Consider the following 26,005-nt stretch of genomic DNA (forward strand, 5'->3'; position numbering starts at 1 on the left):
TTGAGGGATGGGGAAGGATGTATGTGTGGTTAGTGTGTTTCTTTCAAAGTGTGAAAGTAAAGGCTTGATCCTGAAAACATTGACATCCATTACTAACTTTATTGCCTGGCCAGTATGAGTTTGTAAAATCAGGCCTCCAGTTTTAATAACATATTTTGGTGTTTATTTCATTTCTACAGAAGAACAAAGACTCATGGTACAGTTTCTGTTTTCATGAGTTCAGCTACTAGGGGTGCCAAACAAAAGTGCATCTAGGTCAGGATCAAAGTGCTCCTTTTGCGCTGAACTGCAAAGAGTTGCATACAAGGCTGAATCATATTCTGTATCTCATCAGAGGGCAAAGGTTATTAAGTGGGGGCATGAATCCTTCAGTGACAAATATATTGAGAACAATTCTGACACATTTTAGTTAGTGGATTCTTTTATTAAAGGTGATGACACTGCGTGGCTCTATTGCTAAGATTTGGAAAGACTATGGAGCAGGAACTAGTTAAAGTACAAACACAACAGATGCGCAGCCTCTTTCAGCTTGCGACAAAGGACTACAGAGACCCAGTGACAAGTGAACATTTTCAACATACCAAGAACAAGTACAAGAGCAAGGAATTTGTAGAGTTACCCTTTGAAAATAAACCAGCTAAGGTGTAGTCGTGGCCGAGTGGTTAAGGCGATGGACTAGAAATCCATTGGGGTCTCCCCGCGCAGGTTCGAATCCTGCCGACTACGGGTTTCTTTTGGCTTGTTTTCCCCTTTGCAATTTAAGCAAGCGCCCTCATGGGGCAGAGCAGCCGGAAAACAGGCCGGGGGAGCGGCGCCTGCCCAGCACGGAGTCCCTGCGCGGCAGCTGGCTGCTAGCCGGGGAGCGATCGCGGGACTCCGAGCCTGGCCGGGGGCGGCAGGATGCAGCAGGGCGCGGCGCCGGCCGTGCTGGTCACCAGCAGGTGAGGCGGGCCGCCGGGCGGGGAACTTTCCCCGGGCCCGCAGCGGGGCAGCTGCCGCTTCCTTCGCCGGGGCGCCTCGCTCCTGCGGCCGCAGCCCGCGCTGGGACACGGCCCCGGGACTCCCCCGCGCCCGGGGGGCTGCGGCCTGCGCCTCCCTTCCACGGGCTCTGCCCCGACCCTGCCCGGGACTCGGTCTTGGCCGGACAGGGATTTGCGGGGGCTGCAGCGCCCTCCTGCTGGAGCCTCCCGCCCCAAGCCAGGGCAGCCTCGGCCGGGCGCCCCGCCTGAGCGCTGCCTGCGGCCACCCCCGGGCCAGGAACTGGGCGGCCGCGGCAGAGCCTGGTGCCCCCTCTGTGCCGCCGCGCTGGGGCCTCGGCCGGGCCTGGCTGCCAGGCGCCCCCCGAGCTTCTGGGCTCTCCGGGGAGCCGCTGGCGCTCTGCCCTGGGGGGAGGCGGGGGTGGGCTAGGCAGCGGTCGCAGCAATCAGCTGTGATCCCTTTCCACAGTGCCAAGGGGGCTCTGCGGAGGTGGGTGATGATCTGAAGGAGATCTGACCGCCTGGCAGTTCTGAATTGCCTTCCTCCTTCCCTCCCCCTGAACAGCCACCAGGCCAGCTTCCTGCTCCTGAGACTTTCTCTTTCCCAGATAGTGTCACCATTCTAAAGCCTGGCCCGCCTGGGAGGTTGTTAGTCCCCTTACTAAAAAGAAAAGGAGGACTTGTGGCACCTTAGAGACTAACCAATTTATTTGAGCGTAAGCTTTCGTGAGCTACAGATTACTTCATCGGATGCATACTGTGGAAAGTGTAGAAGATCTTTTTATACACACAAAGCATGAAAAAATACCTCCCCCCACCCCACTCTGCTGCTGGTAATAGCTTATCGGGTGGGGGGAGGTATTTTTTCATGCTTTGTGTGTATAAAAAGATCTTCTACACTTTCCACAGTATGCATCCGATGAAGTGAGCTGTAGCTCACGAAAGCTTACGCTCAAATAAATTGGTTAGTCTCTAAGGTGCCACAAGTCCTCCTTTTCTTTTTGCGAATACAGACTAACACGGCTGTTACTCTGAAACCAGTCCCTTTACTGGTATCCAAAGTTATGGGACTGGCAACAAACTCTTGAACTTCAAAGGTCTCAGCGCTGACCCTTGGGTTCTGGGCTCTGCAGGTGGGAAACACAAACCTGTGGCAACAATCCGTCTCTTTCTGGGCAGCAGGACTCCCTTCACATTAGCCTGCCTCTGAATAGCTTTACAGGCAGGTACCGCCAGGCGATGGTTCTGCAAAGCCTGTTATGATGCTGCATGGCAATGCCAGCAATCCCTTCTTAATTGGTGTAAAGTAATCCATTTTAATTTCTGCCCTGCTAGGAATTCTGGATGTGAGATTACAAGTGAAAAATGTGTGGCTTCTCTTAAAATGTTCGAGGTTCTCTGCAGCTGTAGAGTACAGCTATGTACTGCTATAGAGTAGTGTATACAGTCATCAGAATTATTTATTTATAACCATGGAGCTGGGAAGGGCACAGGCTGCTTTATGGCCTTCTTTGTGACTGTAGGTAATTCACCTAAAACAATTTTACAAATGGGTGATTCGACAAATAATATCCTGAAAGTAAACATTGCTCACTCTTCAGTAAGGGCCTAATCCTGCCAGAGGCTGAGGGCATTTGGCTGCTCCTCAGTCAAAAGGATAATAATAATTAATATAAATCTAATTTCTTTTTGTAAGAAAAGTTTAGAATTTGTAGAACGCAGCAGAAATTGCTGAGTTCCTAAAATTGTGGGATTGGCATGTTTGTTTCCACGCTTGTTGGAGAATGAGTATGTACAAGGTACAGTAGAAATACCATCTTTTTGTTCTGTGTTTGTACAACACCTCGCACAATGTGATCCTGATCCATGAGCAGGTATCCTTGTTGCAACCGTACAAATAATAAATAATCTTGTAAATTAAGTATAGGGAAAAATCTGCATGTGCTTTTGATAGTACCCCTTATCAGATGTGCGTAGACCAGCCTTCATCTTTATTTCTGTTTATAGTCTACTGTAAGCTTGGTGATATTTAACTAGGCAGCGTGCCTAGTGGCTTGAGCACTGGTCTAGGGCTTAGGAGACCGGAGTTCTGCTTGTGGTTCTCCCACTGACCTATTGGGTCATCTCCATGCCTCAGTTTCCCCATCTGTAAAATGGGGTTAGTGATACTGCCCTCCTCTGCACAGTACTTTGAGATCTACTAATGAAAAGTGCTATATAAGAATTATTATTATGTTCTATATGTAAAATACATTAAAAGGGGAGTGTTAACTAGTGGTAGGAGATTAAAAAACACAACAGATTAACATTGTACATTCCTCCCCCTTTGCTCTTTGGCTGTTGCTCCATCACCTGCCTTATTTCAGCATAACTCCAGCTGCCCTCCACTCTACTCCCCTTTCTTTTCTCATCTCCCTTCCTTTGTTTTTCCCTTTAGCCCTCTCTCCCTTCCCTTCCCATCTCTTCTCTCCTCCCCCCCCCCCCTTAACAGCTTTAATGGATATAATACAATGTACAATCAACAACACCCCATAAAAATCATATGAAAATCAAAATAAACTAACAAAAAATGATGGCACTAATATGTTGTTTGTGAACCATCACTCTGTTAGCTCCGCTTGTATGTTCTGTTGCCTTCCACCACCCCTTGTATGTCTTGGCAGAATTGGGGGCCTAAATAGACATCATGCTTGCTCTTAGCTTTACTGCTAGGGGCATCATTTCAGAACTATTATGGAAGTGGGAGAAGGAGGCCAAAGTTGTGTCAGTATGTAGAACATTATATATGATTATATCATATCCTGCAAAGTCTGGGCAGGATAGAGTGGACGATGTATTGGCGCAGGTTTGGTGGCGGGCAACTGCCTCCCTTGTCCCATAACAAATGATGCCCTGTTTACTACTATGATAGTCCCACTGATATAAATGGAATGACTCATGGTAAAGTTTAAGCATTTCTCTAATGTTGCAGGGTCGGAGTTGAATTGTAAACTCTTCTGGGCAGGGATCGTCTTTTACTCAGTGTAATTATAGAAGGCTGAGCATGGTGGGGCCCCTGGGTGCTACCAAAATTCAATTAATAACAATACTGAGAGAGCCAAATGTCCTAGGGACATTCATTTTGAAACTTTTAATTCAAAAACTCGAAAGTCGCTTCAGATAATGCGTCTGCCTGAATTTCCCTGCCAATTCTTGTGGTTTTAGGATTGCAATTTCCTAATTAAAAATAAATAAATAAATAAATGAAATTCTCTCCCCTGTTACTGTGGGAGAGATTTGCCCAAATAACAGGGAAACTGCACCTGGGAAACAATGGCGATGAACCTGACCATACGCAAAGTGCTGTCAAAGGCCCAAAGTTAACAAACTGCAAACAAAAATATCATTCCCCTCTCTAATCTCGTTCCGTTATAGTAATCTTAGCTGTTATTTCTGACAATATGAAAAAAGCCCAAAAATCAGTGTGATTTTTTTTTTCTGGGCTGGTGGATAGCCCTTTAAGAACTCTGATTCAGTAACCCTTGTAGTTAAACTAGTGTTTTGATCCCAATACATTGAAGTCAGCTGCTATCTTAATATACAAGAATGTTGACTAGCTGCTAGATTTCATCTAGACAAAAGAGTTGTTCCATGGACTGAGGAAGCTGGAATAATGGTGGATGGTTTGTCGATACATTTTCCTTTTCTTATCGTTGGGGGTGGGGAGAGGGAGAACAGATCACTTTATGAATCTGCCATATAGAGATGTGTCTAAGGATTTGTTACCAGAAACAGAACTTAGTCAAAACTACCAGCCTGCTGAACTGTTGACTAACTCTTACCGCTGCAATCTGAGTGAGTAAGCATTTGGGGAGTGTTGTCTCTAATGTAAATCCAGATTTAAAACAAAACAGATTTTACAGTCAGATGTCCCTTACTCAGCATTGTTGGCTGCCACTGATGGAGAAGACACTCCAAATAACAGCCATAATTTATATGTGAGCGAAGCAATCTTTTGTGCAAACATCTAAGCAGTGTGTTGTCCCGTGTGAGCAAAATTCTGTTTTCTTACATCGGGACAACCCTGGTAAAGTCAATTCACTAGTGTAACTGAGAACAGAATTTGGCTTGATTTTAAAATGAGTCTTTGCCAGTGTTCAGAGAAAGAAAAGGGAATTTGGAAAAGACAGAATACCACATAAAGCATATAACATTAGGTACCTAGGGTGAAATCCTGGCCTCAATGAAGTCAGTGGCCTAGGATCATATTCCTTTTCAACACGATCTGTAAAGAGGGGTGGGTGAGAAATTGGGCTAGTGTGCTTGGGGTTTTTTTTTTGTTTTTTTTTAAATGATTTATAAAGAAACCTCAGTCTTTTTGTTTAAAAAAAATTCAACTTGGTTTTTACATTAGAAATTATGTCTTGTCTACTCTGGAAAACTCATCAGTATCTAAAGAACTAGTTCGATTATGACATCACATTAAAGCACACAGGGAAACCTGACATGTTGAGAGGGGGAGGGATTTGTAGTTAGATTATTTAAAACTATTTCTTTTCTGGTTTTTTTTAAAGCACATTTAAAACTCTAATACCTAATGAACACTTGGAAGCCTGCCTGTAACAATTGAGGCGTGAGAATTTATAATGAACATCTCTGAGCCTCAAGAAATTCTCAGACAAATCCAGGGAAGACCGGATTTGTCATTCCTGTTATTTTTAAGGGTAAAAACAAGGAGAAAAAAAATTAATTCAAAAGAAACTCAATTTTTTACACACATACCCCCTTTTTCATTTCACTTTTAAAAAACAGGCAGGGAAGGGAAAACAGGGAGATGCGTGTTCAAATAATATTTAATGCTATTGATTACAAAAGCACCACTTGGTGGACCAAATTCCTTTTTGGTGGTAATGTAAAGCTAGAGTTACACCAACAGTGTCAGTGGAATTACTGTAGATGTACACTGATGAAATAGGAAAACATCACCATCTCTGTGCATAGTGTTTTATTTTCCAGCCAGTGATACTACACTATCTGTTTTGTTGAACACAAAGTTTGGCCCTTATAAAATGTCTTGCTTTCTACCAGTGAACAAGGGGTGTAATGGGATGCTGGCATTCCCTCTTCAAAAATATTGTAGATAATTTGGGGTAGCTTCTCAGATATGGAACCAGGTGAGAGATAATACTGCGGATCTTAAAATGGCAGAAGAAAAAAACAAGTTGGAGTGGGATTAAATGAGCATATTGATTGTGTTCTTGTCTAACTTTTTAAGCATTTTGGAAAACGTGTATGTTGAAGCATCTGCCAAATAATTTTAATTTCCTCTTGTGCAAAACATTACCTTTGTTCTTACCAAGCCAGGTATCGCTGCTCAGTAACATTTCCTTGATCTGTTGGACTTTACCATTTTCAAACAGTTTCATCTTTGTTTCTTTTTCTCTTTCAACAAACGTAGTTATAGGTGCATTATCTGAGTACTGTACACAATCTTAAATTATGAACATTTTGACACTAAAATATTGTTAATTGTTTTATATTAAACTTTCTTAATTTGTTTTGGCAAACTGAGATAAAACTGCTCATGGTCTCATTAATATAGCTTTCTTTTGCTTATGACATGATCCCTTTTTCATTAACTCTTAGGACAGTGGGTAATCTTTCACTCTATACACTCTTATCTGAAATGTCATTACTGCTACCATCTGGGTCTTTGCCTACTTAGCATTTACTTGGTAAAATTCTTCTTTGTATAATACTTGTGCTTTTCTTTCTTTTTTTAAAGTTACGTTGAAAAACTAATCATGCTATTTCTAGCATCAGCTTTGGATGCTCACCCTCACAGTATTGCTGGTTTCTGTACAGCACTTTGGCATAATTGAAAAGTGTTATCGAAATGAATTTCAAATGTAGGGCTAGATCCTCCGCTGATGTAATTTGGTATATCTCTATGGCAGTCAGGGGAGCTACCGCAGTTTACACTAGCTGAGGATTTACTCCATGGTTTTTTTTTTTTTATGCATTGTGCATAAACATAGTGATACAGCACATACACATCTAGCCATTCTTTTTCTCCCTTCTGAATTACAGTGACTTACTTAGGGCTTGTTTAGATTTGAAAAACTACAGTAGCACAGCTTAAGCGCTTCACTGTAGACACTCACTACAGCAGTGGTCCTCACACTTTTTCCATTGCGCCCTGCCCCTTACCCATAACGCAACCTGTCCGCCCCCACTCCCCCGAGCTGCAGCTGAGAGCGGAGCCAGGGCTGGAGCTGGGGACTGAGTGGTGCTCCCTCCCTGGCCTTTGTGGAGGCTGGTCCAGGCCCCGCCGCCTCCTCCCCCCCAAAATATTTCCCTGTGCCCCGCTAGGGAGGCACATGCCCCACAGTTTGGGGACCAGTGCACTACAGTGATGGGAGAGATTCTCCCATTGGCATAGTTAATCCACCTCCCCGAGAGGCAGTAGTTAGGTCAACAGAAGAATTCTTCCATCGACCTAGCACTATCTACACTAGGGATTAGGCTGGCTTAACTGTGTTGATTTTTCACACTCCTGAGCAAGGTAGCTGGGTTGACTTAACTTTTGAGAGTAACCTGGCCTTAGAATTTTTGCGTGTTGACCTACACGTAGGTACAGCCTTTCTGGGACTATCCGAACAGCCGGAACATAGTACCTTGGTGTATACTCTGGAATTTGTAATGTTAATGAAAATACTGTACTGTACTGCATGATTTAGTGTACTACTTTTTCCCAAAACCTCCCTCCATTAATCCTTAACCATACTCCACCACAAAACAATAAAGAAGGATCTTGAGAGACTATCATATTCACATTAGAGAAAGGAAGCTCATTGGCTAGGGCCCTTACCTAGGATTCAGGACATCCAAATTCAATTCCCTTCTCTGCCACAGACTTCATGTGTGACATGGGCAAGTCACTTAGTCTCCCTGTGCCTCCCTAAGCATAAAATCGGGAGAATACCTCGTAGGGGTGTTGGGAGGGTAAAGGCTGAGAGGCACTCAGATACTACATTAATGGGGCTATATAAGTACCTAAAGTAAATAACTGTCTGCTACTTAATCTGTCTAAAATATCTTGCACTTGCCTTTTGTCCTAATGGATAGGAGATCAAAGTACAAATTCCTGTTGACCTATCACTCAAAGGTAGACACATCTGAGGTAACAACTGTTTAACTAAGCACAGCAACAGTGTACAATGATTAGAACAGGAAGATGAATGATACTCTTTTTGGAAAGTGAATTGGAACATCTTTCATGTCAGATGGATGCCTGGTATCCTCACTGCTCCTATTTGCTTTTGAAATGGTGCCGTAGTAACTGAAGATGGTCACTGTGGTTCTGATTGGAAGACGAGTTTCTTTTACCTGGCAATAAACAATTTATATTAATAATATCTAGCATCAGCCCAGCTAAAGTTTGAATCAATTTCTGATTAGCTGGTAGTTCTCAATGCTCTTCTTCATCTTAGCTGCCTCGTTCACTTCATGAGCTTCAGCACAATTCCAGTGATCTGAAGAAACCTCTGAAGCACGTAAATCGATCAGTGTAATAAGAGGGAGGGAGACACTTGGAAAGAAGCAAAAAGAACTATGAAATGTGACCTGTTTCCAAACACGTGGCCATACTGGATAGCAAATACTTAAAACAGAGGCCAAGTTTGCAAGTCCCAGACACAGCTGTTGTTTTAAAATCTACCAAGCAATGTGTAATCCAGTTCTTCTGCAGGCCCAAGCTCTATCAAAACACTAACTTGTCAGTAGGTCTGGCTTTATGATTTGTGGACCCCGTGTAAAGGCAGGGCCCCAAGCTGTCAGAAAGGGAATGGGCTGGCTGATGAACTGCAGAGTTGAGGCTTTGTCTTCATTGCCGAAAGGGAGGGGTGTGTATGTCTGGTCTACAATAGAAAATTAAATCAGCTCAGCTTGAAAAATCCATATACCCACATCCAAGCCAACCTAACCCTTGGTGTAGAGAGTGCTAGGCTGACGGAAGAATTTTTCTGTTGTGCTGGAAATGGCCCAACTTGATGATCACTTTAGATAAGCTATTACCAGCAGGAGAGTGGGGTGGGAGGAGGTATTGTTTCATGGTCTCTGTGTATATAATGTCTTCTGCAGTTTCCACAGTATGCATCCAATGAAGTGAGCTGTAGCTCACGAAAGCTCATGCTCAAATAAATTGGTTAGTCTCTAAGGTGCCACAAGTACTCCTTTTCTTTTTGCGAATACAGACTAACACGGCTGTTACTCTGAAATCTATTGACCTAGTTACTGCCTTTTGGAGAGGGGGATTAAATACAGTGAGGGGAAAATCCCTCTCGTCACTGGAGTGAGTGTCTACACTGAAGTGCTACCGCGGTGCAGCTGCACAGTTTAAAGTGTAGACACAGTCTGTGTGTGTGTTTTACAGTGAGATAACTATAGCACAATAGCTATGTCACTGAAAAATCTTAATAGAGACAAGGCACTGTAGTTTTTACTGCCAGGTAGCTAGCACTCCCCACCCGTGGTTGACCTTGCCTAGTTGCCATGGTAGAACTACTGTGCATTGCCTCCATTAGGACTTTACAGTAGGATAGCTGATGCACGTTAGTTATCCTATGGTAATAACACACCTTTTTTTTATCTGTAAAGACAAAACCTTAGAATCTGATTCTCTCTTTGGCTCTCAAGCACATGTTCACATTGTGTCTCAGGCTGTCGCTGCTTTCAAGCAGATTCCTGTTTTTCCTATCAGTGTTCCTTATTCCCTCCTTACTCAGGCAGAACTCTCCAGGTAAAATCCTGGCCCCTTGAAGCTAGTGGCAAAGCTCCCATTGACTTCAGTGAGGCCAGGGTTTAACCTTCAGCCGTTACTGTGGACTTTGCCTGAGTATGCAGTGTTGCATAGGTCTCATGTGAATTTTAGCTAGATGCAGCTCTGGTTATAGCTCGAGGTGCAAAATCCAGGGCTCCTATTCTCCTGGCCCAGAATATGAGTAACTGTCACTGTAGTTGTAGAATAAATAATTAAAGTTAGCTCAAATTTGGTTAAAGAAATATGTGTTATAAAGAAAGGCCTTGAAAGTAATGAGTTATAAAGCGAGAAGGAATGAAGTAGGGAGGTTGTCTGGTCCAAAGAATCACTGATGAAATAAGGGGAAATTTCCCCTAAAAAGAAGGGCTCTGACTGATAGGGGTGACTGCAGAGGCTTTAAATAAGACAAAGAGAATTTGTTGTAAAAAGAGCCACCGTGGGCTTTCCCACCCCATATTCCAGCATTATCTCCAACACTGGGGCCTATGTGAATGCGGGTGCAAAGGAAAAACTATTGGTCAAGAAGAACGAGGGGAAGAGATAGGGAGGAAAGGGCTTAGGGAGAAATGCTGTTGTAAATTGTATCTGGTTTAAGACTGGAAATAAAAGTGAACTGTCTCAAATTCTCATGGGATGATTTGATTGGGGATTGGTCCTGCTTTGAGCAGGGGGTTGGACTAGATGACCTCCTGAGGTCCCTTCCAACCCTGATATTCTATGATTCTATGAAATTGGTTTTTAGCTGAAGTCAGTAATTGGCAATGACATTGCCTGTTTAAGGGTATAGAAAGTAAACTCTTAAAGGGTTCATTACTAATACCTGTTTGAACATGTTGGCGCTAACCAGTATGGGTCTAAGCACCACTGGGCTTAGCCCTTTTGCAAGTATCTTGATCAAAGTCTTATAAATGTTTTGCTACTGTTTGGATGCAGTAAATTGCTTGTTGTTTATTGCTTATTTTTTGGGCTTTTTAAGCATGTTTAGAGCAATTGTATAAATACTATTCAGGCTTTGGATTTAATAAAGGAATTTATGGTTAAATTAGTGTCATGATAATATCCTGCATAATAATAATAAATATTTCCAGCAGTAATCAATGGAAGTTATGTGTATACCAGAGAGGAAGACTGGGCCTAGAGGTCCAGTCCCGTAATTCACTGTGGCAACAAACAACCTTTGCAGCAATAATGTTGGTTGCTTTGGCCCCCGTGGTGTATGTTTAAAAAAAAAAAAAGTATTCTAAGATATCTGGGGGTTCAGAGCAGGCAATGCCACAGAGCCTGAGGCTGATGGTCCTTTCTCCATCTCATCTGTGGGTGGAGCATGCCGAAGGTGAGCAAATGGCAGGAAGTTCATTTGTGCACGTTTAGGTGATGTGGCCGTGAAAATCTGTAGACCTGCTTGTGGTGATTTGCATGCTATGAAAAGTGGTTTTGCTTTGGTTAACTGGAGTTGCTGTTCCTTGCAAAGGGGGCAGGCATTTTAAACAGAGTAATACAAGGTACAATAGAAGGAATTTCTCAGTAGAATAGAGGATGATTAACCTTTTCACAGATAATCTCAAATAGTATAAAGTGGAAATTTAAATGTAATATATATTTAAAGGGGGCTTAGGTGCTTCTGAAATGGGAGTTAGGTGCTGATCTGCATCTTTACGCACCTAAATACCTTTGAAAATATGACCCTTAGGCTAAAATCCTGTGCAGGTTAGTTAGCAACATATTGGAGAAGTTTCTTTTGGCTGCAGCAAATTTCAAGTTTGCGATTAAAAATGAATGCAAAATACTTTTCAGTCTTGATGCTAAAGTGTATGGGTTTTGCAGTGTATCTTGTTAAGCTGAGTATAGTCAGTGCTGCTTTAAATACTTACATGTTACACAAGCAACATTTGTTATTTCTTTCACAGCATAGTTGGTGGTGTCATATTTTCACTAGATAGCAATGGTTTAAGGACCAAATTTAATTCCAGCTCCAAAGCCTATTAAAATGGGAGTCTTTTCATTGAATTCAGTGGACCTTGGATCAAGTGTTCTTTGAGGCAATCTATAAAGGTGTTCATGTCAGTGCTGTCTATATTTGAATCAACATTTTGTTTTCATTCTTAGGGAAGTTCAGAATGCTCACACAGGGATAGACTTGTCAGTGCCAGAGTACCAGGAAATCCGTGGGAAGATGATGTCTGGCCATGTGGAATATCACATTGTAGCTGTTACCCGACTGGCTGCATTCAAATCAGGAAAGCACAAACCTGAAGACGTGGTTCAGTTTATGGTAAGTAGTTAATCATTGCTGTGTTTGATAAAGAAATCTTTTGGGGTTTTTTCCTCTATCAGCGTTTATTGTTTTTATTCTGTTGTAACATTACATGTTTGATCATATTCATAATCTTCAATATGACAGTGCAGTCTGGGCTGTTACCAAAATAACAATACTTTGCATCTATAATTGTGCTTTTCAGCCAAACATTTCAAAGCACTTTACAAAAGTAGATGAATATTATCTCCACATAAGACATGGAGCACAGAGATTTCCTACCCTATCTTCAACATCTTCTGAGGCTACCTATGCTCCCCAAGCTGTTCTCGCTAAGTAATAATGTGATTTATTGAATTTAATATGTACTCTTCAGTGAGATTGGTCTAATTCCCTGTTTATTGTTAGTCATTCTGGCATTTCACCTTTCCTGGGGAAGTCATAAAGTAAAGCTGATTTATAGGAATGGAATTTTATCCCATCAAATATTTTTTGCTCAGTTGTCCCCCGACTTTGTTGGAAAATAGTTTGAGCATGTGGAAGTAATTTTAAACCCTGAGTTTATAGGGTGGTAAGGTATATGCTTCACGTTTGGTTTACTGTTATTATTTGTATTACTATAGCGCCTTGGACTTAGTCATAGACTAAGACTCCATTGTGCTAGGTACTGTACAAACACAGAACAAAAAGATGGTCCCTGCCCCACGGAGCTGACAATCTAAGTATAGAACAGGCAGAGGAGTAAAATGAGACATTATTGGTCAGCATGACAGACAGTGATCTCAGCACACCAGCAGCCTAACCATTGTCAAGTTTTTTTGTAGACGACGTGGCAAAGAAGAGTTTTGAGAAGGTTTTAAAGAAGGATAATAAGGTGGCTTTGTGCATGTTTGTGGGGAGCACCTCCCAAAAATGAGGGGCAGCATAGGACAAAGCATGAAGGTGCTAATTTGAAAATGTAACAAGTGGGCAGTGGAGGCTGGATCATGGGCCTATCAGAGTCAGGAGTCGACCTTTTGACAGTGAATGAGAGATGATAGGTAGGGTGGGGATAAGCTGTGAAGGGCCTTGAAAGTGAAAGTTTATGTTTGATGTAACAGAGAAGGGGTAAGCCAGTGGAAGGAATTATTTTGGGGAAGTTTGGCCTTCGTTATATAGGACGTCAGACTAGATTATCACAGTGGTCCTTTCTGGTCATGGAATCTATGAATCTGTGATTCAGGGAGATGGTGACATGAACAAAATGATGGGATAGGAAAATGATCTTTGCAGCGGCATTCTGAATAGACATGAGCAGGGCAAGATTGCATTTGTCTAGTCCAGAGAGGCGTAATCAAGACATGAGATGATAAAAGCCTGGATGAAAGTTTTTTTTGTGTTAGCTGATGTATTCAACAAAGAGAATATTATCTGTAGTTAGTCAATTGAGCTGATTGTTTCTGGTCATCATGTCCTTCAAGGTTTTCGAAGTAGTAGAGCTCATCCTCACACACTGAGTTTTTATTCAGAGGTTGGAAGAGGAAAACAAGCTTTCCTGATTTTTCAACTCCCAACTAGTTTCCTAACTATGAATGAACAAGTCATTGAACTGAACTAGTTGAATAAACTGAAATGAAGAAAATAGTTCCTCTAAACCTGAAAAAGAGGCTACTGCAGCCAAAAGCTGGTTTCACATTTCATAAGAATGTAAGAATAGCCATAGTGGATCAAACAAATGGTCCATCTAGCTTAGTATCCTGTCTTCTGGCAGTGGCCAATACCAGATGCTTCAGAGGGAATGAACAGAACAGACAATTATCAAGATATCCATCCCCTGTTGTCCAGTCCCAGCTTCTGACAATCAGAGGCTAGGGACACCCAGAGCATGGGGATGCATCTCTGACCATCTTGGCTAATACCTATTGATAGACCTATCCTCCATGAATTTATGTAATTCTTTGTTGAACCCCATTATAGTTTTGGCCTTCACAACATGCCCTAGCAAAGCATTCCACAGGTTGACTATGCATTGTGTGAAGAAGTACTCCCTTTTGTTAGTTTTAAACCTGCTGCCTATTAATTTCATTGGGTGACCCCTGGTTCTTGTGTTATTCTAAGTTATAAATAACACTTCCTTATGTGCTTTCTCTACACCATTCATGATTTTATAGACCTCTATCATATCCTATTTTAGTAATCTCTTTTCCAAGCTGAAAATTCCCAGTCTTTTAAATCTCCCCTCATATGGAAGTTGTTCCATATCCGTAATCATTTTTGTTGCCCTTCTCTGTACCTTTTCCAGTTCTACTGTATCTTTTTCTCCATCCTAATCTAGAGAAAGGTCCGAGTTGAAGATGACACCCAAGTTATGGGCCTGACTGGCAGGCAGGATGGTGTTGATATTATTACTGATTGAGAAAAGAAGTAGCAGACGGGGCTTTTGTGGGGCCGGGGAGATTAAGAACTCTGTTTTAGCCTTGTTGAAATTGAACTGTCTACTAGGCATTCACAAAGAGATGTCAGAGAGACCGGCCAAGAAAGAGAGAGGCCTGGAGTAGAAAGGCATATCTGTGAATTGTCAGCATAGAGGTGGTAGCTGAATGTGTGTTTGCGGATGAGAGTGCCCAGAGATAAGGTGTAGGTGGAAAAGAGAAGGGGACCAAGGACAGAGTCCTGTGGAGCCCGCACAGAAAGTTGGCAGGTGGATGAGGAGGATCATCCGAACGACATGCAGAAGGAGCAATTAGGATGGAGAGGACAGAATCATAGGAACCAAGGGAGGACAGAATTTCAAGAAGAGGAACGTGGTCTGTGGTGTCAAAGGTGGCTGACAGGTCAAGGAGGATGAGGATGGAATATTTGTTCTGAGCTTTGGCTAGCAGGAGGTCATTAGAGACTTTGGAGGCCGCGGTTTCAGCAGAGTAAAAAGTGTGGAAGCCAGATCGGAGAAGGTCTAGGATGGAATTGGAGAAGAGGAATTGCAGACAACAATTACAAGCAGTGCGTTCAATGAGCTTAGAGATGAAAGAGAGAAGGCAGATGGGGCAGCAGCAGGAGAGGCAAGTGGAGTCAAGGATAAGTTTTTTGTTTTTTGTTTAAAATGGGAGCAACTAAAGCATGCTTGTGTTCTGAGGGGAAAGGGTAGAGAAGAGGGAGCAGTTAAGCAGAAGAGTAAGGGAGGGGACTGAGAGTGGGTGCAAGGGAGATCTGGGAATGGGATAGGATCACTCTGACAAGTGGAGGGGGTTACAAGAGGAGAGCAGATGAGAAAATTCTGCATCTGACCAGAGGGAAGGTGGAGAGAGTTGCAGGAGGGGATGGGGGAAATGGAGGCGAGCCAAAGGGCAGGGGAAGGTCCCATTGTATGTTGTCAGTTTTCTCTTGGCAGAAAATGTTGAGATCCTGTGAGAGGGAGAAGAAGAGGCTGGAGGAGGGAAGGGTTTGAGAAATGAGTCAAAGGCAGTGAACAGCAGCCGGGATTGCAGGCGTGATATTCATTTGAGTTGGAGAAGTAGAGTTGCTCTGCTCAGAAGGTAGCAGAACTGAAAGAGACGAATGAATTAGTCATGGAGGAAGTCAGCTGGTTTCAGGATTTCTGCCAGAGATGCTCTGCAGTGCGAGAGCAGGAGCAGAGGAAACAGATGTAAGGGGTTGGCAGGGAAGACCTTGTGTAGCGCCGTCCGACCCTGGTCATCGGCGGGCGGGATCGAATCTGGGATCTCTGGAGCTAAATGCATGAGCCTCTGCTGCATGAGCTAAAAGTCATATGGCTGTTAACTAAGGCTGTAGAGCAGACTCATTAATCTCTCTCTCTAAATGGCCTTGGTGCCACTAGAGGGGACAGAACACCACACCCAGGAGATGTGTGGGTTACACTTGCAATGGCAGAGAGAGGCAAAAGAATCAAGGGTGGAGGAGAATGAAGCATGGAGAGGATCAATAATGATATCAGTGGAAGAGACTAGGGAGGGAGGGCTGAGAGCAAATGAGAAGTCATCAACACTGATGGACTGGAAGGCACAGAAAGGCTGAGTGACAGAGCATGAGGGAAGGGGCTGATGGGAGATGTTGAAAGAGATTAGGTGATGGTCAGAGAGGGGCACCTTAGCAAAAGAGGGCAGAGACTGGTGAAGACCAAGTTGAGTGAAGAGCCCTTTTTGTGAGTGAGAGAGCTGAACAAGAACTACAGGTCAAATTAAGAGATGGGGTCGAGGAAACATACAGCTAGGGGGTTGGATGGGTCATCAACATGCGGTTGAAGTCACCAAGGATGAGTGTGGGAGATTGTGAGGAGACGGAGAGAGAGAGCAAGGAATCAAAATCAGAGAAGAAGGCTGATGAGGAGGAGTTGGGAAATGGTAGATGACAGTGACATGGAGGAGCAGAGGAACAGTGAGAAAGAGGAAGAGGGAAGGTTTGGAAACAGCAGGAACAGGAGAGGAGAAAGCCCTACAGCCCCACCACAGTCTGATTTAAGATGGGGACTGTGAGAGAAGATGAGGCATCTATAAGAGAGGGCAGCTGCAGTGTCAGATGGAGGGATCCAGGTCTCTGTGAGAACCAGGAGCTGGAGGGAGGCAGATATGAAGAGATGCTGGATGGTTATGATTTTTTTAGCGATGGAATGGGCAAAGGGGTGGAGGTGGTGGCTGCATGTGGAACAGAGATGTCAATTTTCTGTCATATCCTTGGGAGATCATATTGAATTAAGTTTAAATATCTTTGGGGTCCATTGTAGTAAATGAATGGCTTATGTATTATTGTGGGCCAGGATTGTATGTAACCTCTCAAAGGGAGAGATGTGACAGATGTGAGACCCGGGGTTCTATATGGAACAATGTGCCAGACAAGAATGGATTTTTGGAACAAAAAGTGATAAGTGGTTTTCCTGGGGAATATCGAGGGCAGAGGTGGGAAAACTGTGGCCTGCAAGCTGTTTTAAGCGGCCCGAGAGCTGCACCATGTGGCTCGGCCCCGCTCTGGCCGGGGCGCTGGGTCAGGGGCCACACCACATAGCTCGGACCCGCTCCAGCGAGGGCGCAGGGTTGGGGGCTGCACCAGTGGCTCGGCCTCGCTCTGGCGCTGGGTCAGGGGCCACACCAGGCGGTTCAGCCCCACTCCGGCATTCCAGCCGGGACACAGGGAGGCAGCACCACGCGGCTCTGGGAAGCCACGGCATGGCCCTGCTCTGGCTCCTATGCTCTCCAATGGGAGCTGCAGGGGTGGTGCCTGTGGATGGGGCAGTGTGCAGAGCCCTCTGTCCGTGCCTCCATGTAGGTGCCAGAGAAGGGACATGCCACTGCTTCTGGGAGCCGCTTGAGGTAAGCACCGCTTAGAGCCTGCACCCCCTGAGCCTCTCCCCCTGCCCCAACTCCTGCCCCAGCCCTGATCCCCCTCCCACTCTCCAAACCCCTCAATCCCAGCCCCGCCCCCAGCTGGAACCTGCACCCCTTCCCGTACCCCTGCCCCAGTCCTGATCCCTCTCCTGCCCTCCAAACCCCTCGGTCCCAGTCCAGAGCACCCTTCTACACCCCAAACTCCTCATCCCCAGCCCCACCCCGGAGTCCGTACCCTCTCCCGCACCCCAACCCCAATTTTGTGAGCATTCATGGCCCGCCATACAATTTCTATTCCCCTGATGTAGCCCAAAAGTTCCCCACCCCTGATCTAGGGGGAGGTGAATGCAAATTCCCCAACTCCGATTATGCAAAACCCCAGCCTTTTGAAGCTACATCCTGGGGAGGGGGCCATTATCTTCTGCTCACTGCTCCATGAGGGCAAGATCAAAGGCCCAAGCTATATAAATGAAAGACTGAACTATTAAAGGTAGTTCAGGTTCTGAATCTGAGACAGTTATGAACTTGTCACCCAGTTGTGGGTTTTGAAGGAATTATATCTACTAAGCCCGAGGCAGGAGTTGGGAGTGACCTCTGATAAGCTTTTTAGCATGTGCATAGGTTCTTTTATTGTTTTTAATGTTTTCTCTGTAATGCTTTCACCTTAACAATAAATGTACTTGCTTAGAAAGAACTCTAACTGCAGGCAGTACACTGCTTTGAAGAGAAAGCAAAGTACAGATGCTTGGCCTTTTTAGGCAGTCTGGCTTGCTGGAAATATCACATTGTAGGCAGGGAACTGCGCAACTTTATAAAACCCCTGGTCGGGAGGGAGAGATATGCGGGTCTCTGCCCAAGACAGGAGCAGTCAGCCTAGAGTGGGGCCTTCAAAGGACCACAGAGGGATTGGTGCAGATGCCCTGAACTGTGACAGGGGGGTAACAACCTTTTATTGACTTGTTCTACAAGGTATAATGTGTGCGTATAATCAAAACTAGTTTAAACAAGGAAGACATATTTCACTTACAAATGTGAAAAACTCTATCCCTACCATTTCTTTGATTTGAACAATATAGCTTTACCTATTAACCTGCAGTTTGCATGCGTGTTGGTTTGCATAGCATTTGGTATCAGTACATTTAAAATGCAATGTTCATATTGAGTTTCAGCACAGCAGTTCGCTTCCAGATGAGTCTTCAGATCAGAGTCTTGTGCATGTGAAGCTATTTAAACACATCCGTTTGTAAAGCACTGCAGATTGTAGTGTGGGCTGTAGATAAGCATTAACCTTGGGGTCACACTTGCTAAACTAAAGGAAAACTCGGCTGTGTTTCCTTTTAAAGTTCAGAATGTTCTCGGTATATAGAAACAATGGAGTTGCTTTATTTTTAAAACTGAATCATACCTGCTACTGAGAAGGTAAAGCTTAATTAGTGCACGCAAACTGCCATTTTCTGGGGCAGAGATACACCGGCTTCTCTTATCTCAAGTGCGTTTCTGCTGCTCACACCCTGTCTTTCCAGAAGTAACAGTCCTCCATTGCCCCCTCCCTTTTTAGAATGCACCCAGCCCTTGATATTTTGTTTTATGTATCAACCTAATACTCAGTGTAATGACTTACTAGTTCACAATTCAATTTGCTGATAAAGTTTATTAAAGACTAAAATAACCCTGCCCTTACTGTCTCGCTGTCTTACATACAAATGCAGCTTATTATGTATGTACCACACCCATTAATAGTTCTTTGTCTCTCTTATATACGTGTGCATGTATATTTTATCGATGCATGCATGCAAATTTTGGCCTAAAATCTCCTTGTATGCCATCTGTGAATGGGGGATGACATTTCCCCACTTTAGAGGGATGTTGTGCAGATAAGTTCATCGTTTGTGGAGCACTCAAATAGGAGGTGACACATGCAGCTGAAAAGCTCATGGGGTAATGAAACAATTCCACACTCAGTGCCTCAGTTGGTTGGTGTGCAGTAAATAAGACGTGGGGCCACACCTTGCTGAAAAGAAATATTGAGCATCCTCCTATTTGCACTTAATGAGGCAGGGTGAAAAAAATAGCATGTGATTGTGTAACTATATCATAATACTGTGGCACAAGATAGCAACCTTAATTACATCTTAACTTCTTATTTTTTGAGTGCTTGACTTTGCAACCTGGGATTGGAATCTTTGTAAAAAGAGATTGTTGTTTTGCTTTCTCTCGTGTCCTTTCAAAGCCTGCAGTTGTTTCATTTCAAAGGCCACAATGCCAGGCCTCCATTTTCTCGTAGTATGAAGAAGTGCTTTTTTAAAATGGAAAACACAGTTTAAATGTGCATACTGTAAAATACTGCAAAATGAAGAGTTGTACTCAGAAAGCTATTGGGCAGTGAGTTAAGGATACACCATGTCTTCTGCACACTGAAATCCTTGTGAACAAAAAGCATAAGGGCATAAGTTTGGGACAAGGGCTTTGTTGTGGGGTGTGCCTGTCCTATAGTGCCCCCTGCTGACCTAAGGAGGCCCTGCAGGCACTCCCTTAACAACAACACAGCCGAAAGGGGGATGTAAGACAAAATTCTCCTGACTGAGGTACTACTTTATTAAAGCCAAATAACCTTGAAATAAGGTCTCTCTCCAGGGGATCAGGGGCTGTACAGCCCTCCTCCTTCTTGGGGCTTGTAGTTTCAGTCCTGGGCTCTCTGGCCAGAAGTCTCCCCCTTTGGGCTCAGGGGTTGCACAGCCCCCCTCCTTGTGGCCTGTGGACTCTGGGAGTTCCTCTCTCTTGGGAGAGGTGGTCTCTCTGAGAACACTTCCCTGAAACTGAGCCCTGAAGGCCTTTTAACAGGCCCAAATATACCTTATTTAATTAACTGCCTACATGGGCTCTTTAAATTAGCTTTTCACAGTAGTGGGGGGCACGGGGGGTACTTAACTTCACATACATCTTGATGACTTCACTGGGATTCCTCATGTGTATCACTTGTAGGGTTGGAGCCAAAGTTTCAGTCTCCACCTTGAACTTCTGGGCAGCTTTCTTACTCTTCCAGCTATTTCAGCAAGTTTTTATTCATGATACATTTATGTATGTGTTTCTAGCAACAAAATCCTTCTTAGAATCATAGAATATCAGGGTTGGAAGGGACCTCAGGAGGTCATCTAGTGCAACCCCCTGCTCAAAGCAGGACCAATCCCCAACTAAATCATCCCAGCCAGGGCTTTGTCAAGCTGGACCTTAGAAATCCTCTAAGGAAGGAGATTCCACTAACTCCCTAGGTAACCCATTCCAGTGCTTCACCACTCTCCTAGTGAAAAAGTTTTTCCTAATATCCAACCTAAACCTCTCCCACTGCAACTTGAGACCCGGAAGTTCAAGGTGGAGACTGAAACTTTGGCTCCAACCCTACAAGTGATACACATGGGGAATCCCAGTGAAGTCATCCTAAAGTTTCCTTAAAGTGCATGTTGTCTTTTCAAAATGAATATTGTAAATAGGACCCCAGTCATGCAAATGCATTTGTGCTTAGTCTTATTCACGTGACATGAGTAGTCTCTTTTGAAGTTGATTAGCCAGAGACTTAAATGGTGTGAATTAGTATAATTCTATTTGAACCAATTATGCCAGTTTATACCATCTGAGAATCTGGCCAAAGGATACTACTCTCATGAGTAAAGTTAAGCACGTGTATAAGTGTTTGCAGAATCGGGGCCTAGAAGAATCATAGGTAATTGGAGAAAATTGTCTGAACCACATATTACAGATTAATAGTATTGATTTTTATTTATTTGCTAGAATAAAAAAAGATATTTTAGATATTTAATCCTGAGACTGGTACATGATAGACTATTCCAGCAGAGGGCACTTAAGCACTGTCTCAAATTATTTTGCATGATGTAATAACATGCAGACTTTCAGGTAGCAGATTAGTATGCTTGGGATAGAGTATTTAGCACATTCTGTGTGCTGTATTGCACATTATGGTTGGTTGTTGTGGGAAGCCCGCAAGGATTTTCAATGGTTTAATTAGTAATAATGTACCAGGGTGCACATTTGCTCTAAATTCAATAGTATAATTGAACACAAATTGAGATTTATGAAAAATTTGCACATTTGGTTTGCATAGGAAGATTAAAATTTTCTGGGGTGAAGAGAAAAAAAGTAATATTTAAGGTTTTTTTGTCTCATCCCAATGCTCAGTTTTGAATTTGAGTGTAATATTTTTGGGGTAGTTCTATGGATTAGTTGCTCTTTCATATTAGTTAAATAAATTAACTTGCTACTTCAGGGGGAGGGATAGCTCAGTGGTTTGAGCATTGGCCTGCTAAACCCAGGGTTGTGAGTTCAATCCTTGAGGGGGCCATTTAGGGATGGGGCAAAAATTGGGGATTGGTCCTGCTTTGAGCAGGGGGTTGGACTAGATGACCTCTTGAGGTCCCTTCCAAACCTGATATTCTATGATTCTACTTACTACAATTAATTCTACATTTGACATATTGTACACATCATTGAAGAACAATATCTGTTCTTTTGGAGAAGAAACAAGGAATCTCCTCTCCCCACTACACTGCAGAGCCTATGCCCCAGCGCCCTAGTGTAGATGCAATGTATGCCAACAGAAGGAGTTCTGCTGGTAAAGTGTAACCCTTCTACCAATGACCTTGGGCAGCAACAAGGGCTGGGTCCTTATTTTAGGCAGGGGATTCTCTACAGTTTCCTAATTTTTGGCTCGATTTTCCACCAAGTGAACACTACCAATAACCGCTCTGAGTACCTTTGCTAGGCAAATCTGTGCCCACTTGCAAGCACAGACATTTAAACAAACAAACTTCATTGCGGGGGGGCGGGGGGGGGGGAAAGGAGGGAGGTGGAGGAGAAAAGGGAAAGGCCAGGTTGAATGGGACAAATATTTACAATTTCACACCTTCCACCACCGTTTACCCCAGGGTGCATAAGTCACAGTCCCAAACAAGTGGACCCTGAATGGCTGATGCAGTTTGTTCTGCCTTCCAGCCTCCCACTCTCAGTTCATGGTTCCCCAGCTTCCACCCTTACAGTTTGTGATTCCAAGAATTCAGGAAAATCAGAGTCCCTGTTTCGTAGGCAGCCCTAGGGCTCTACCCTGTCCTGCTTTATTGCTTTCAGCACCTAGGACAGGCAGCCTCATCGGAGTCGCTAAGCTGACACAGACAGTTGCTACAAATCCTCTGCTCTCGCTGGAGTGCGCTCTGTTGTTCTCACTCTGCTGCTGGAAGCTGTGACCTGTGCGTGAAACCACCTGCTGCTTTTCTTTGCCTACTGAGTGCTATGGCTGGGCCCAGCTCCAACCTTGCTTTGCCTGCTGCTCAGGTGACCAGAACTGCTGCTGGGCTCTGGGTTCTGCTTGCCGCTGATGGGAACCTTTGGTGAGCTCTGTCACATAAGGCAATGACAGGTCTTACAGAGCAATTTCAGATACAAGGGATACAGTGGTTTTAAAAATCCATCAGAGTCCCTACCACCTAACAAGGTGTTCCCAGCACAGCATGTCCAGTCTTTGTACTTCTATCCCCTAGGTCTGTCTGTCCCTGGGGTCTTACCCCACCCCAGCAAACATTGGTTTAATCAGGGTGACTCCTACCCAGTCATTGTCTAGACTTTGTGCAGGTGGGTTACCAACAGGGTAATCTCAAAAATATGGGTCCCAAGTACAAAACTTTGTCAAATTATACCCCCGTGTCCCCAAACTACCTGTTGTTTATGTGTAAATGAGATACTGTCACTCAGTTGATGGCCCTTGTTGTCCAGCAGATGATAGCAGAGAACACATTGATATTTAAATGAGGTACTGCCTCACTCAGTCTTCTTTGTCTGGCTGAAGTAAATGTAGATCAACAACTATAGTTTTACATTACATTACGTTAAGCCAGATAATTGTGTCTGGAGTAGCAGAGTGTATTGCTGTGATGACTCCTTTGTATTTGTGGGCATTGGGTTGTTGTATGTTCCATGGTCTGTTCTGTGTGGCCACAGTCGCACGCTGGAGAGTCTTTAATTTTCCATTTGTGCAGCAAGTATCCATATCTGCCATGGTTTGTGCAGATACAGTTTAGGGTTGCCCATGAGCTTCATGGGAGACCGAAGCCAGGGATCTTCCGCACTGGGTCTTTCACAAGGTGTCCATTTGTGACTTCTTGGGAACTCCATTCAGCTTTCCAGGCTTCATCAGGGTTGAAGTTGCATTGTTGAAGGTTAAATGCATGGGTCCAAAAGGGCTTACACGACTTCATGCGGTGGTGAGGGATGTTGTTAAGGTCCTGGTGGGTGGGAAGACATTCGTTTTCCATGATCCACTAGAATTCCCAAAGTGTTGCGGCATTGCGGTGAATGGATGGGGGAGCAATGTGCAACAGTACTGGCAGCCATGGCGGTGGGTCTTCTTGAGGTTTCCAGTGATGCACCACATTGCAGTGTCAGTTGGACACCAACAAGTCGAGTATGGCTACTTCTGGTCCATACCAGTGCGCAGTACTCGGCTACGGAGTACAAAGGCCATCGTTGATGTCCATGACACTGATGCTCCCCAGGTTGTGCTTGCCAGTTTCTGGACCAGGTTGACCCTTGGTCTTCGTCACGCAGTGAGCTCCCCTTGGTCTCCAGCAGGTGGCATCAGAGAGCTCACTCAATTATGTCCCTTCTCTCATAGGCTTCAGGCCACAGAGTTTACAAAAGGAACACCACCTCCCCAAGCAGCTGATAGGTGCCCTGCTCTGTTGGCATAGCTGCATGTACTCTGGGTTTTTTGTCAGCATAGTTATGTCAGTTAGAGGGTGGGGTTTTCTACAGACCCTCTGACCGACATAACTATGTCCGTATAAATTTTAAGTGTAGACCAGGCGTCTCTCTCACACTCACATGATTTTGGAAGGGATTCTGGTCTGAAACCCTCTGCTGTACGCTTGTGGCACTTAGCTAAGGATTAATGGGTAGTGACTCCAGAATACTAATGTGGCCATTCCTTCTTTCTTTCACTTTTCTGTTGATGCTGTTTATCGAAAGGAGTATCCATCTATCCTAGGTACCTCTACTACCTGGATGCTCATATGCATTTAGATCCCACCTACAGACCTGCCCCTGCAGTGCTCACAGGAAGTGAGTCTAAAATCCTAGTCAATCACTCCTCTGGGCTTCCCGGTGTATTCCGTCAACTTTTCTTGTCTTGTTTAGATTACATGCTCTTTGGGATAGGTCTACTAGGGTTTCATTATTCAGCACCACGCACATTATTCAAATAATAAATAATAATATAAAACTTTTTAAACTCACCACTTCTGGATGATAGTTCCAAGTGGCAGCATAATATTAACCTGAGGTTGTTATTACATAAGTGTCCTTGGTAAATCTCAGTTTTGGTTCCTTTCTGCTTCTGTGCTTCGGTTCTGTGGACTTTCTTTTATCCTGGTGCCAGTTACAAATGTTTTGTTCTCCTTCCTATACCCTGAGGCATGGGGCTTGATTCTCCTCTCATTTATTCCAATGTAAATTGAGAGTCAGTCCTTTGAAGTCATTGGAATTACATGGGTGTAGAACTAATAATAAATTGCAGGAGAATGAGGTGCAAAGGGGTTGGACTGCAGAAGAGGAGCTGATGAATAATTGCTAGACAAGTATAGCATTCCTTTTTTTAATTACTTCAAACTCTCTAATTGCATCTATCCACATAGATTCAAAGGTTGTTTTTTTTTAAGGCCAAAAGGGGCCATTATCATAGAATATCAGGGTTGGAAGGGACCTCAGGAGGTCATCTAGTCCAACCCCCTGCTCAAAGCAGGACCAATCCCCAACTAAATCATTATAATCATCTTCTCTGACCTCCTGCGTAACCGTTCGCCCATTCATTCCTGTGTCAAGCCCATAATTTCTCTTTGAATCAGACCATATCTTTTAGAAAGACTTGAATTAAAGACTTCAAGTGATGAAGAATCCATCAGATCACTACATAAGTTGTTCCAGTCATTAATTACCATCACTGTAAAAATATTTGCCTTATTTCTAGTCCTGCTTCCAAACATTGGCTTTTGTGATGCCTTTTCTGCTAAATTAAAGAGCCCCCTACCATCTGAGATCTTCTCCCTATGTAGGTACTTACAGATTCGTAGATTCCAAGGCCAAAATGGACCATGGTGGTCATCTAATCTGACCTCCTGTGTAGCACAGGCCATAGAACTTCCCTCAAATAATTCCTATAGCATATTTTTTTAGAAAAACATCCTGTCTTGCTTTAAAAATTGTCAGTGATGGAGAATCCACCACAATCCTTGGTAAATTGTTCCATTGGTTAATTACTCCCACTGTTAAAAAGTTACATTTTATTTCTAATCAGAATTTGTCTAGCTTCAACTTCCAGTCATTGGATCATGTTTATACCTTTCTTTGCTAGATTGAGGACCCCATAATTAAATATTTGTTCCATATGTAGATACTTATATAGACTGTAATGAAGGCACCCCTTAATCTTCTGTTTTGTTACGCTAGATAGATTGAGCTCTTTGAGTCTGTCACTATAAGACATGTTTTCCAATCCTTTATTGTTCTTGTGGCTCTTCTTTGAACTCTCTCTAATTTATCAACATCATTCTTGAATTGTGAGCACCAGAACTGGGCACAGTATTCCAGCAGTGGTCACACC

At 43.7% G+C, this 26,005-nt stretch overlaps 1 protein-coding gene and 1 non-coding gene across 2 annotated transcripts in view; both read left to right on the forward strand.

Annotated features, from left to right (window-relative positions):
• The first annotated feature begins 644 nt into the window (after positions 1-644).
• Positions 645-726, forward strand: TRNAS-AGA. The gene has a single exon. It is a non-coding gene; the product is annotated as a tRNA-Ser (tRNA).
• Positions 727-765: 39 nt separating this feature from the next.
• Positions 766-26,005, forward strand: part of HS1BP3 (HCLS1 binding protein 3) — a 73,573-nt gene continuing 48,333 nt past the window's right edge. Inside the window, exons 1-2 of the mRNA XM_037893999.2 lie at positions 766-941; positions 11,884-12,049. Coding sequence (XP_037749927.1) covers positions 901-941; positions 11,884-12,049 — 207 coding nt within the window. The 5' untranslated portion in view covers positions 766-900. The remainder of the gene's footprint in view (positions 942-11,883; positions 12,050-26,005) is intronic.

The sequence above is a fragment of the Chelonia mydas genome, chromosome 3, assembly GCF_015237465.2.
Source record: "Chelonia mydas isolate rCheMyd1 chromosome 3, rCheMyd1.pri.v2, whole genome shotgun sequence".
Classification (NCBI taxonomy): Eukaryota; Metazoa; Chordata; order Testudines; family Cheloniidae; genus Chelonia; species Chelonia mydas.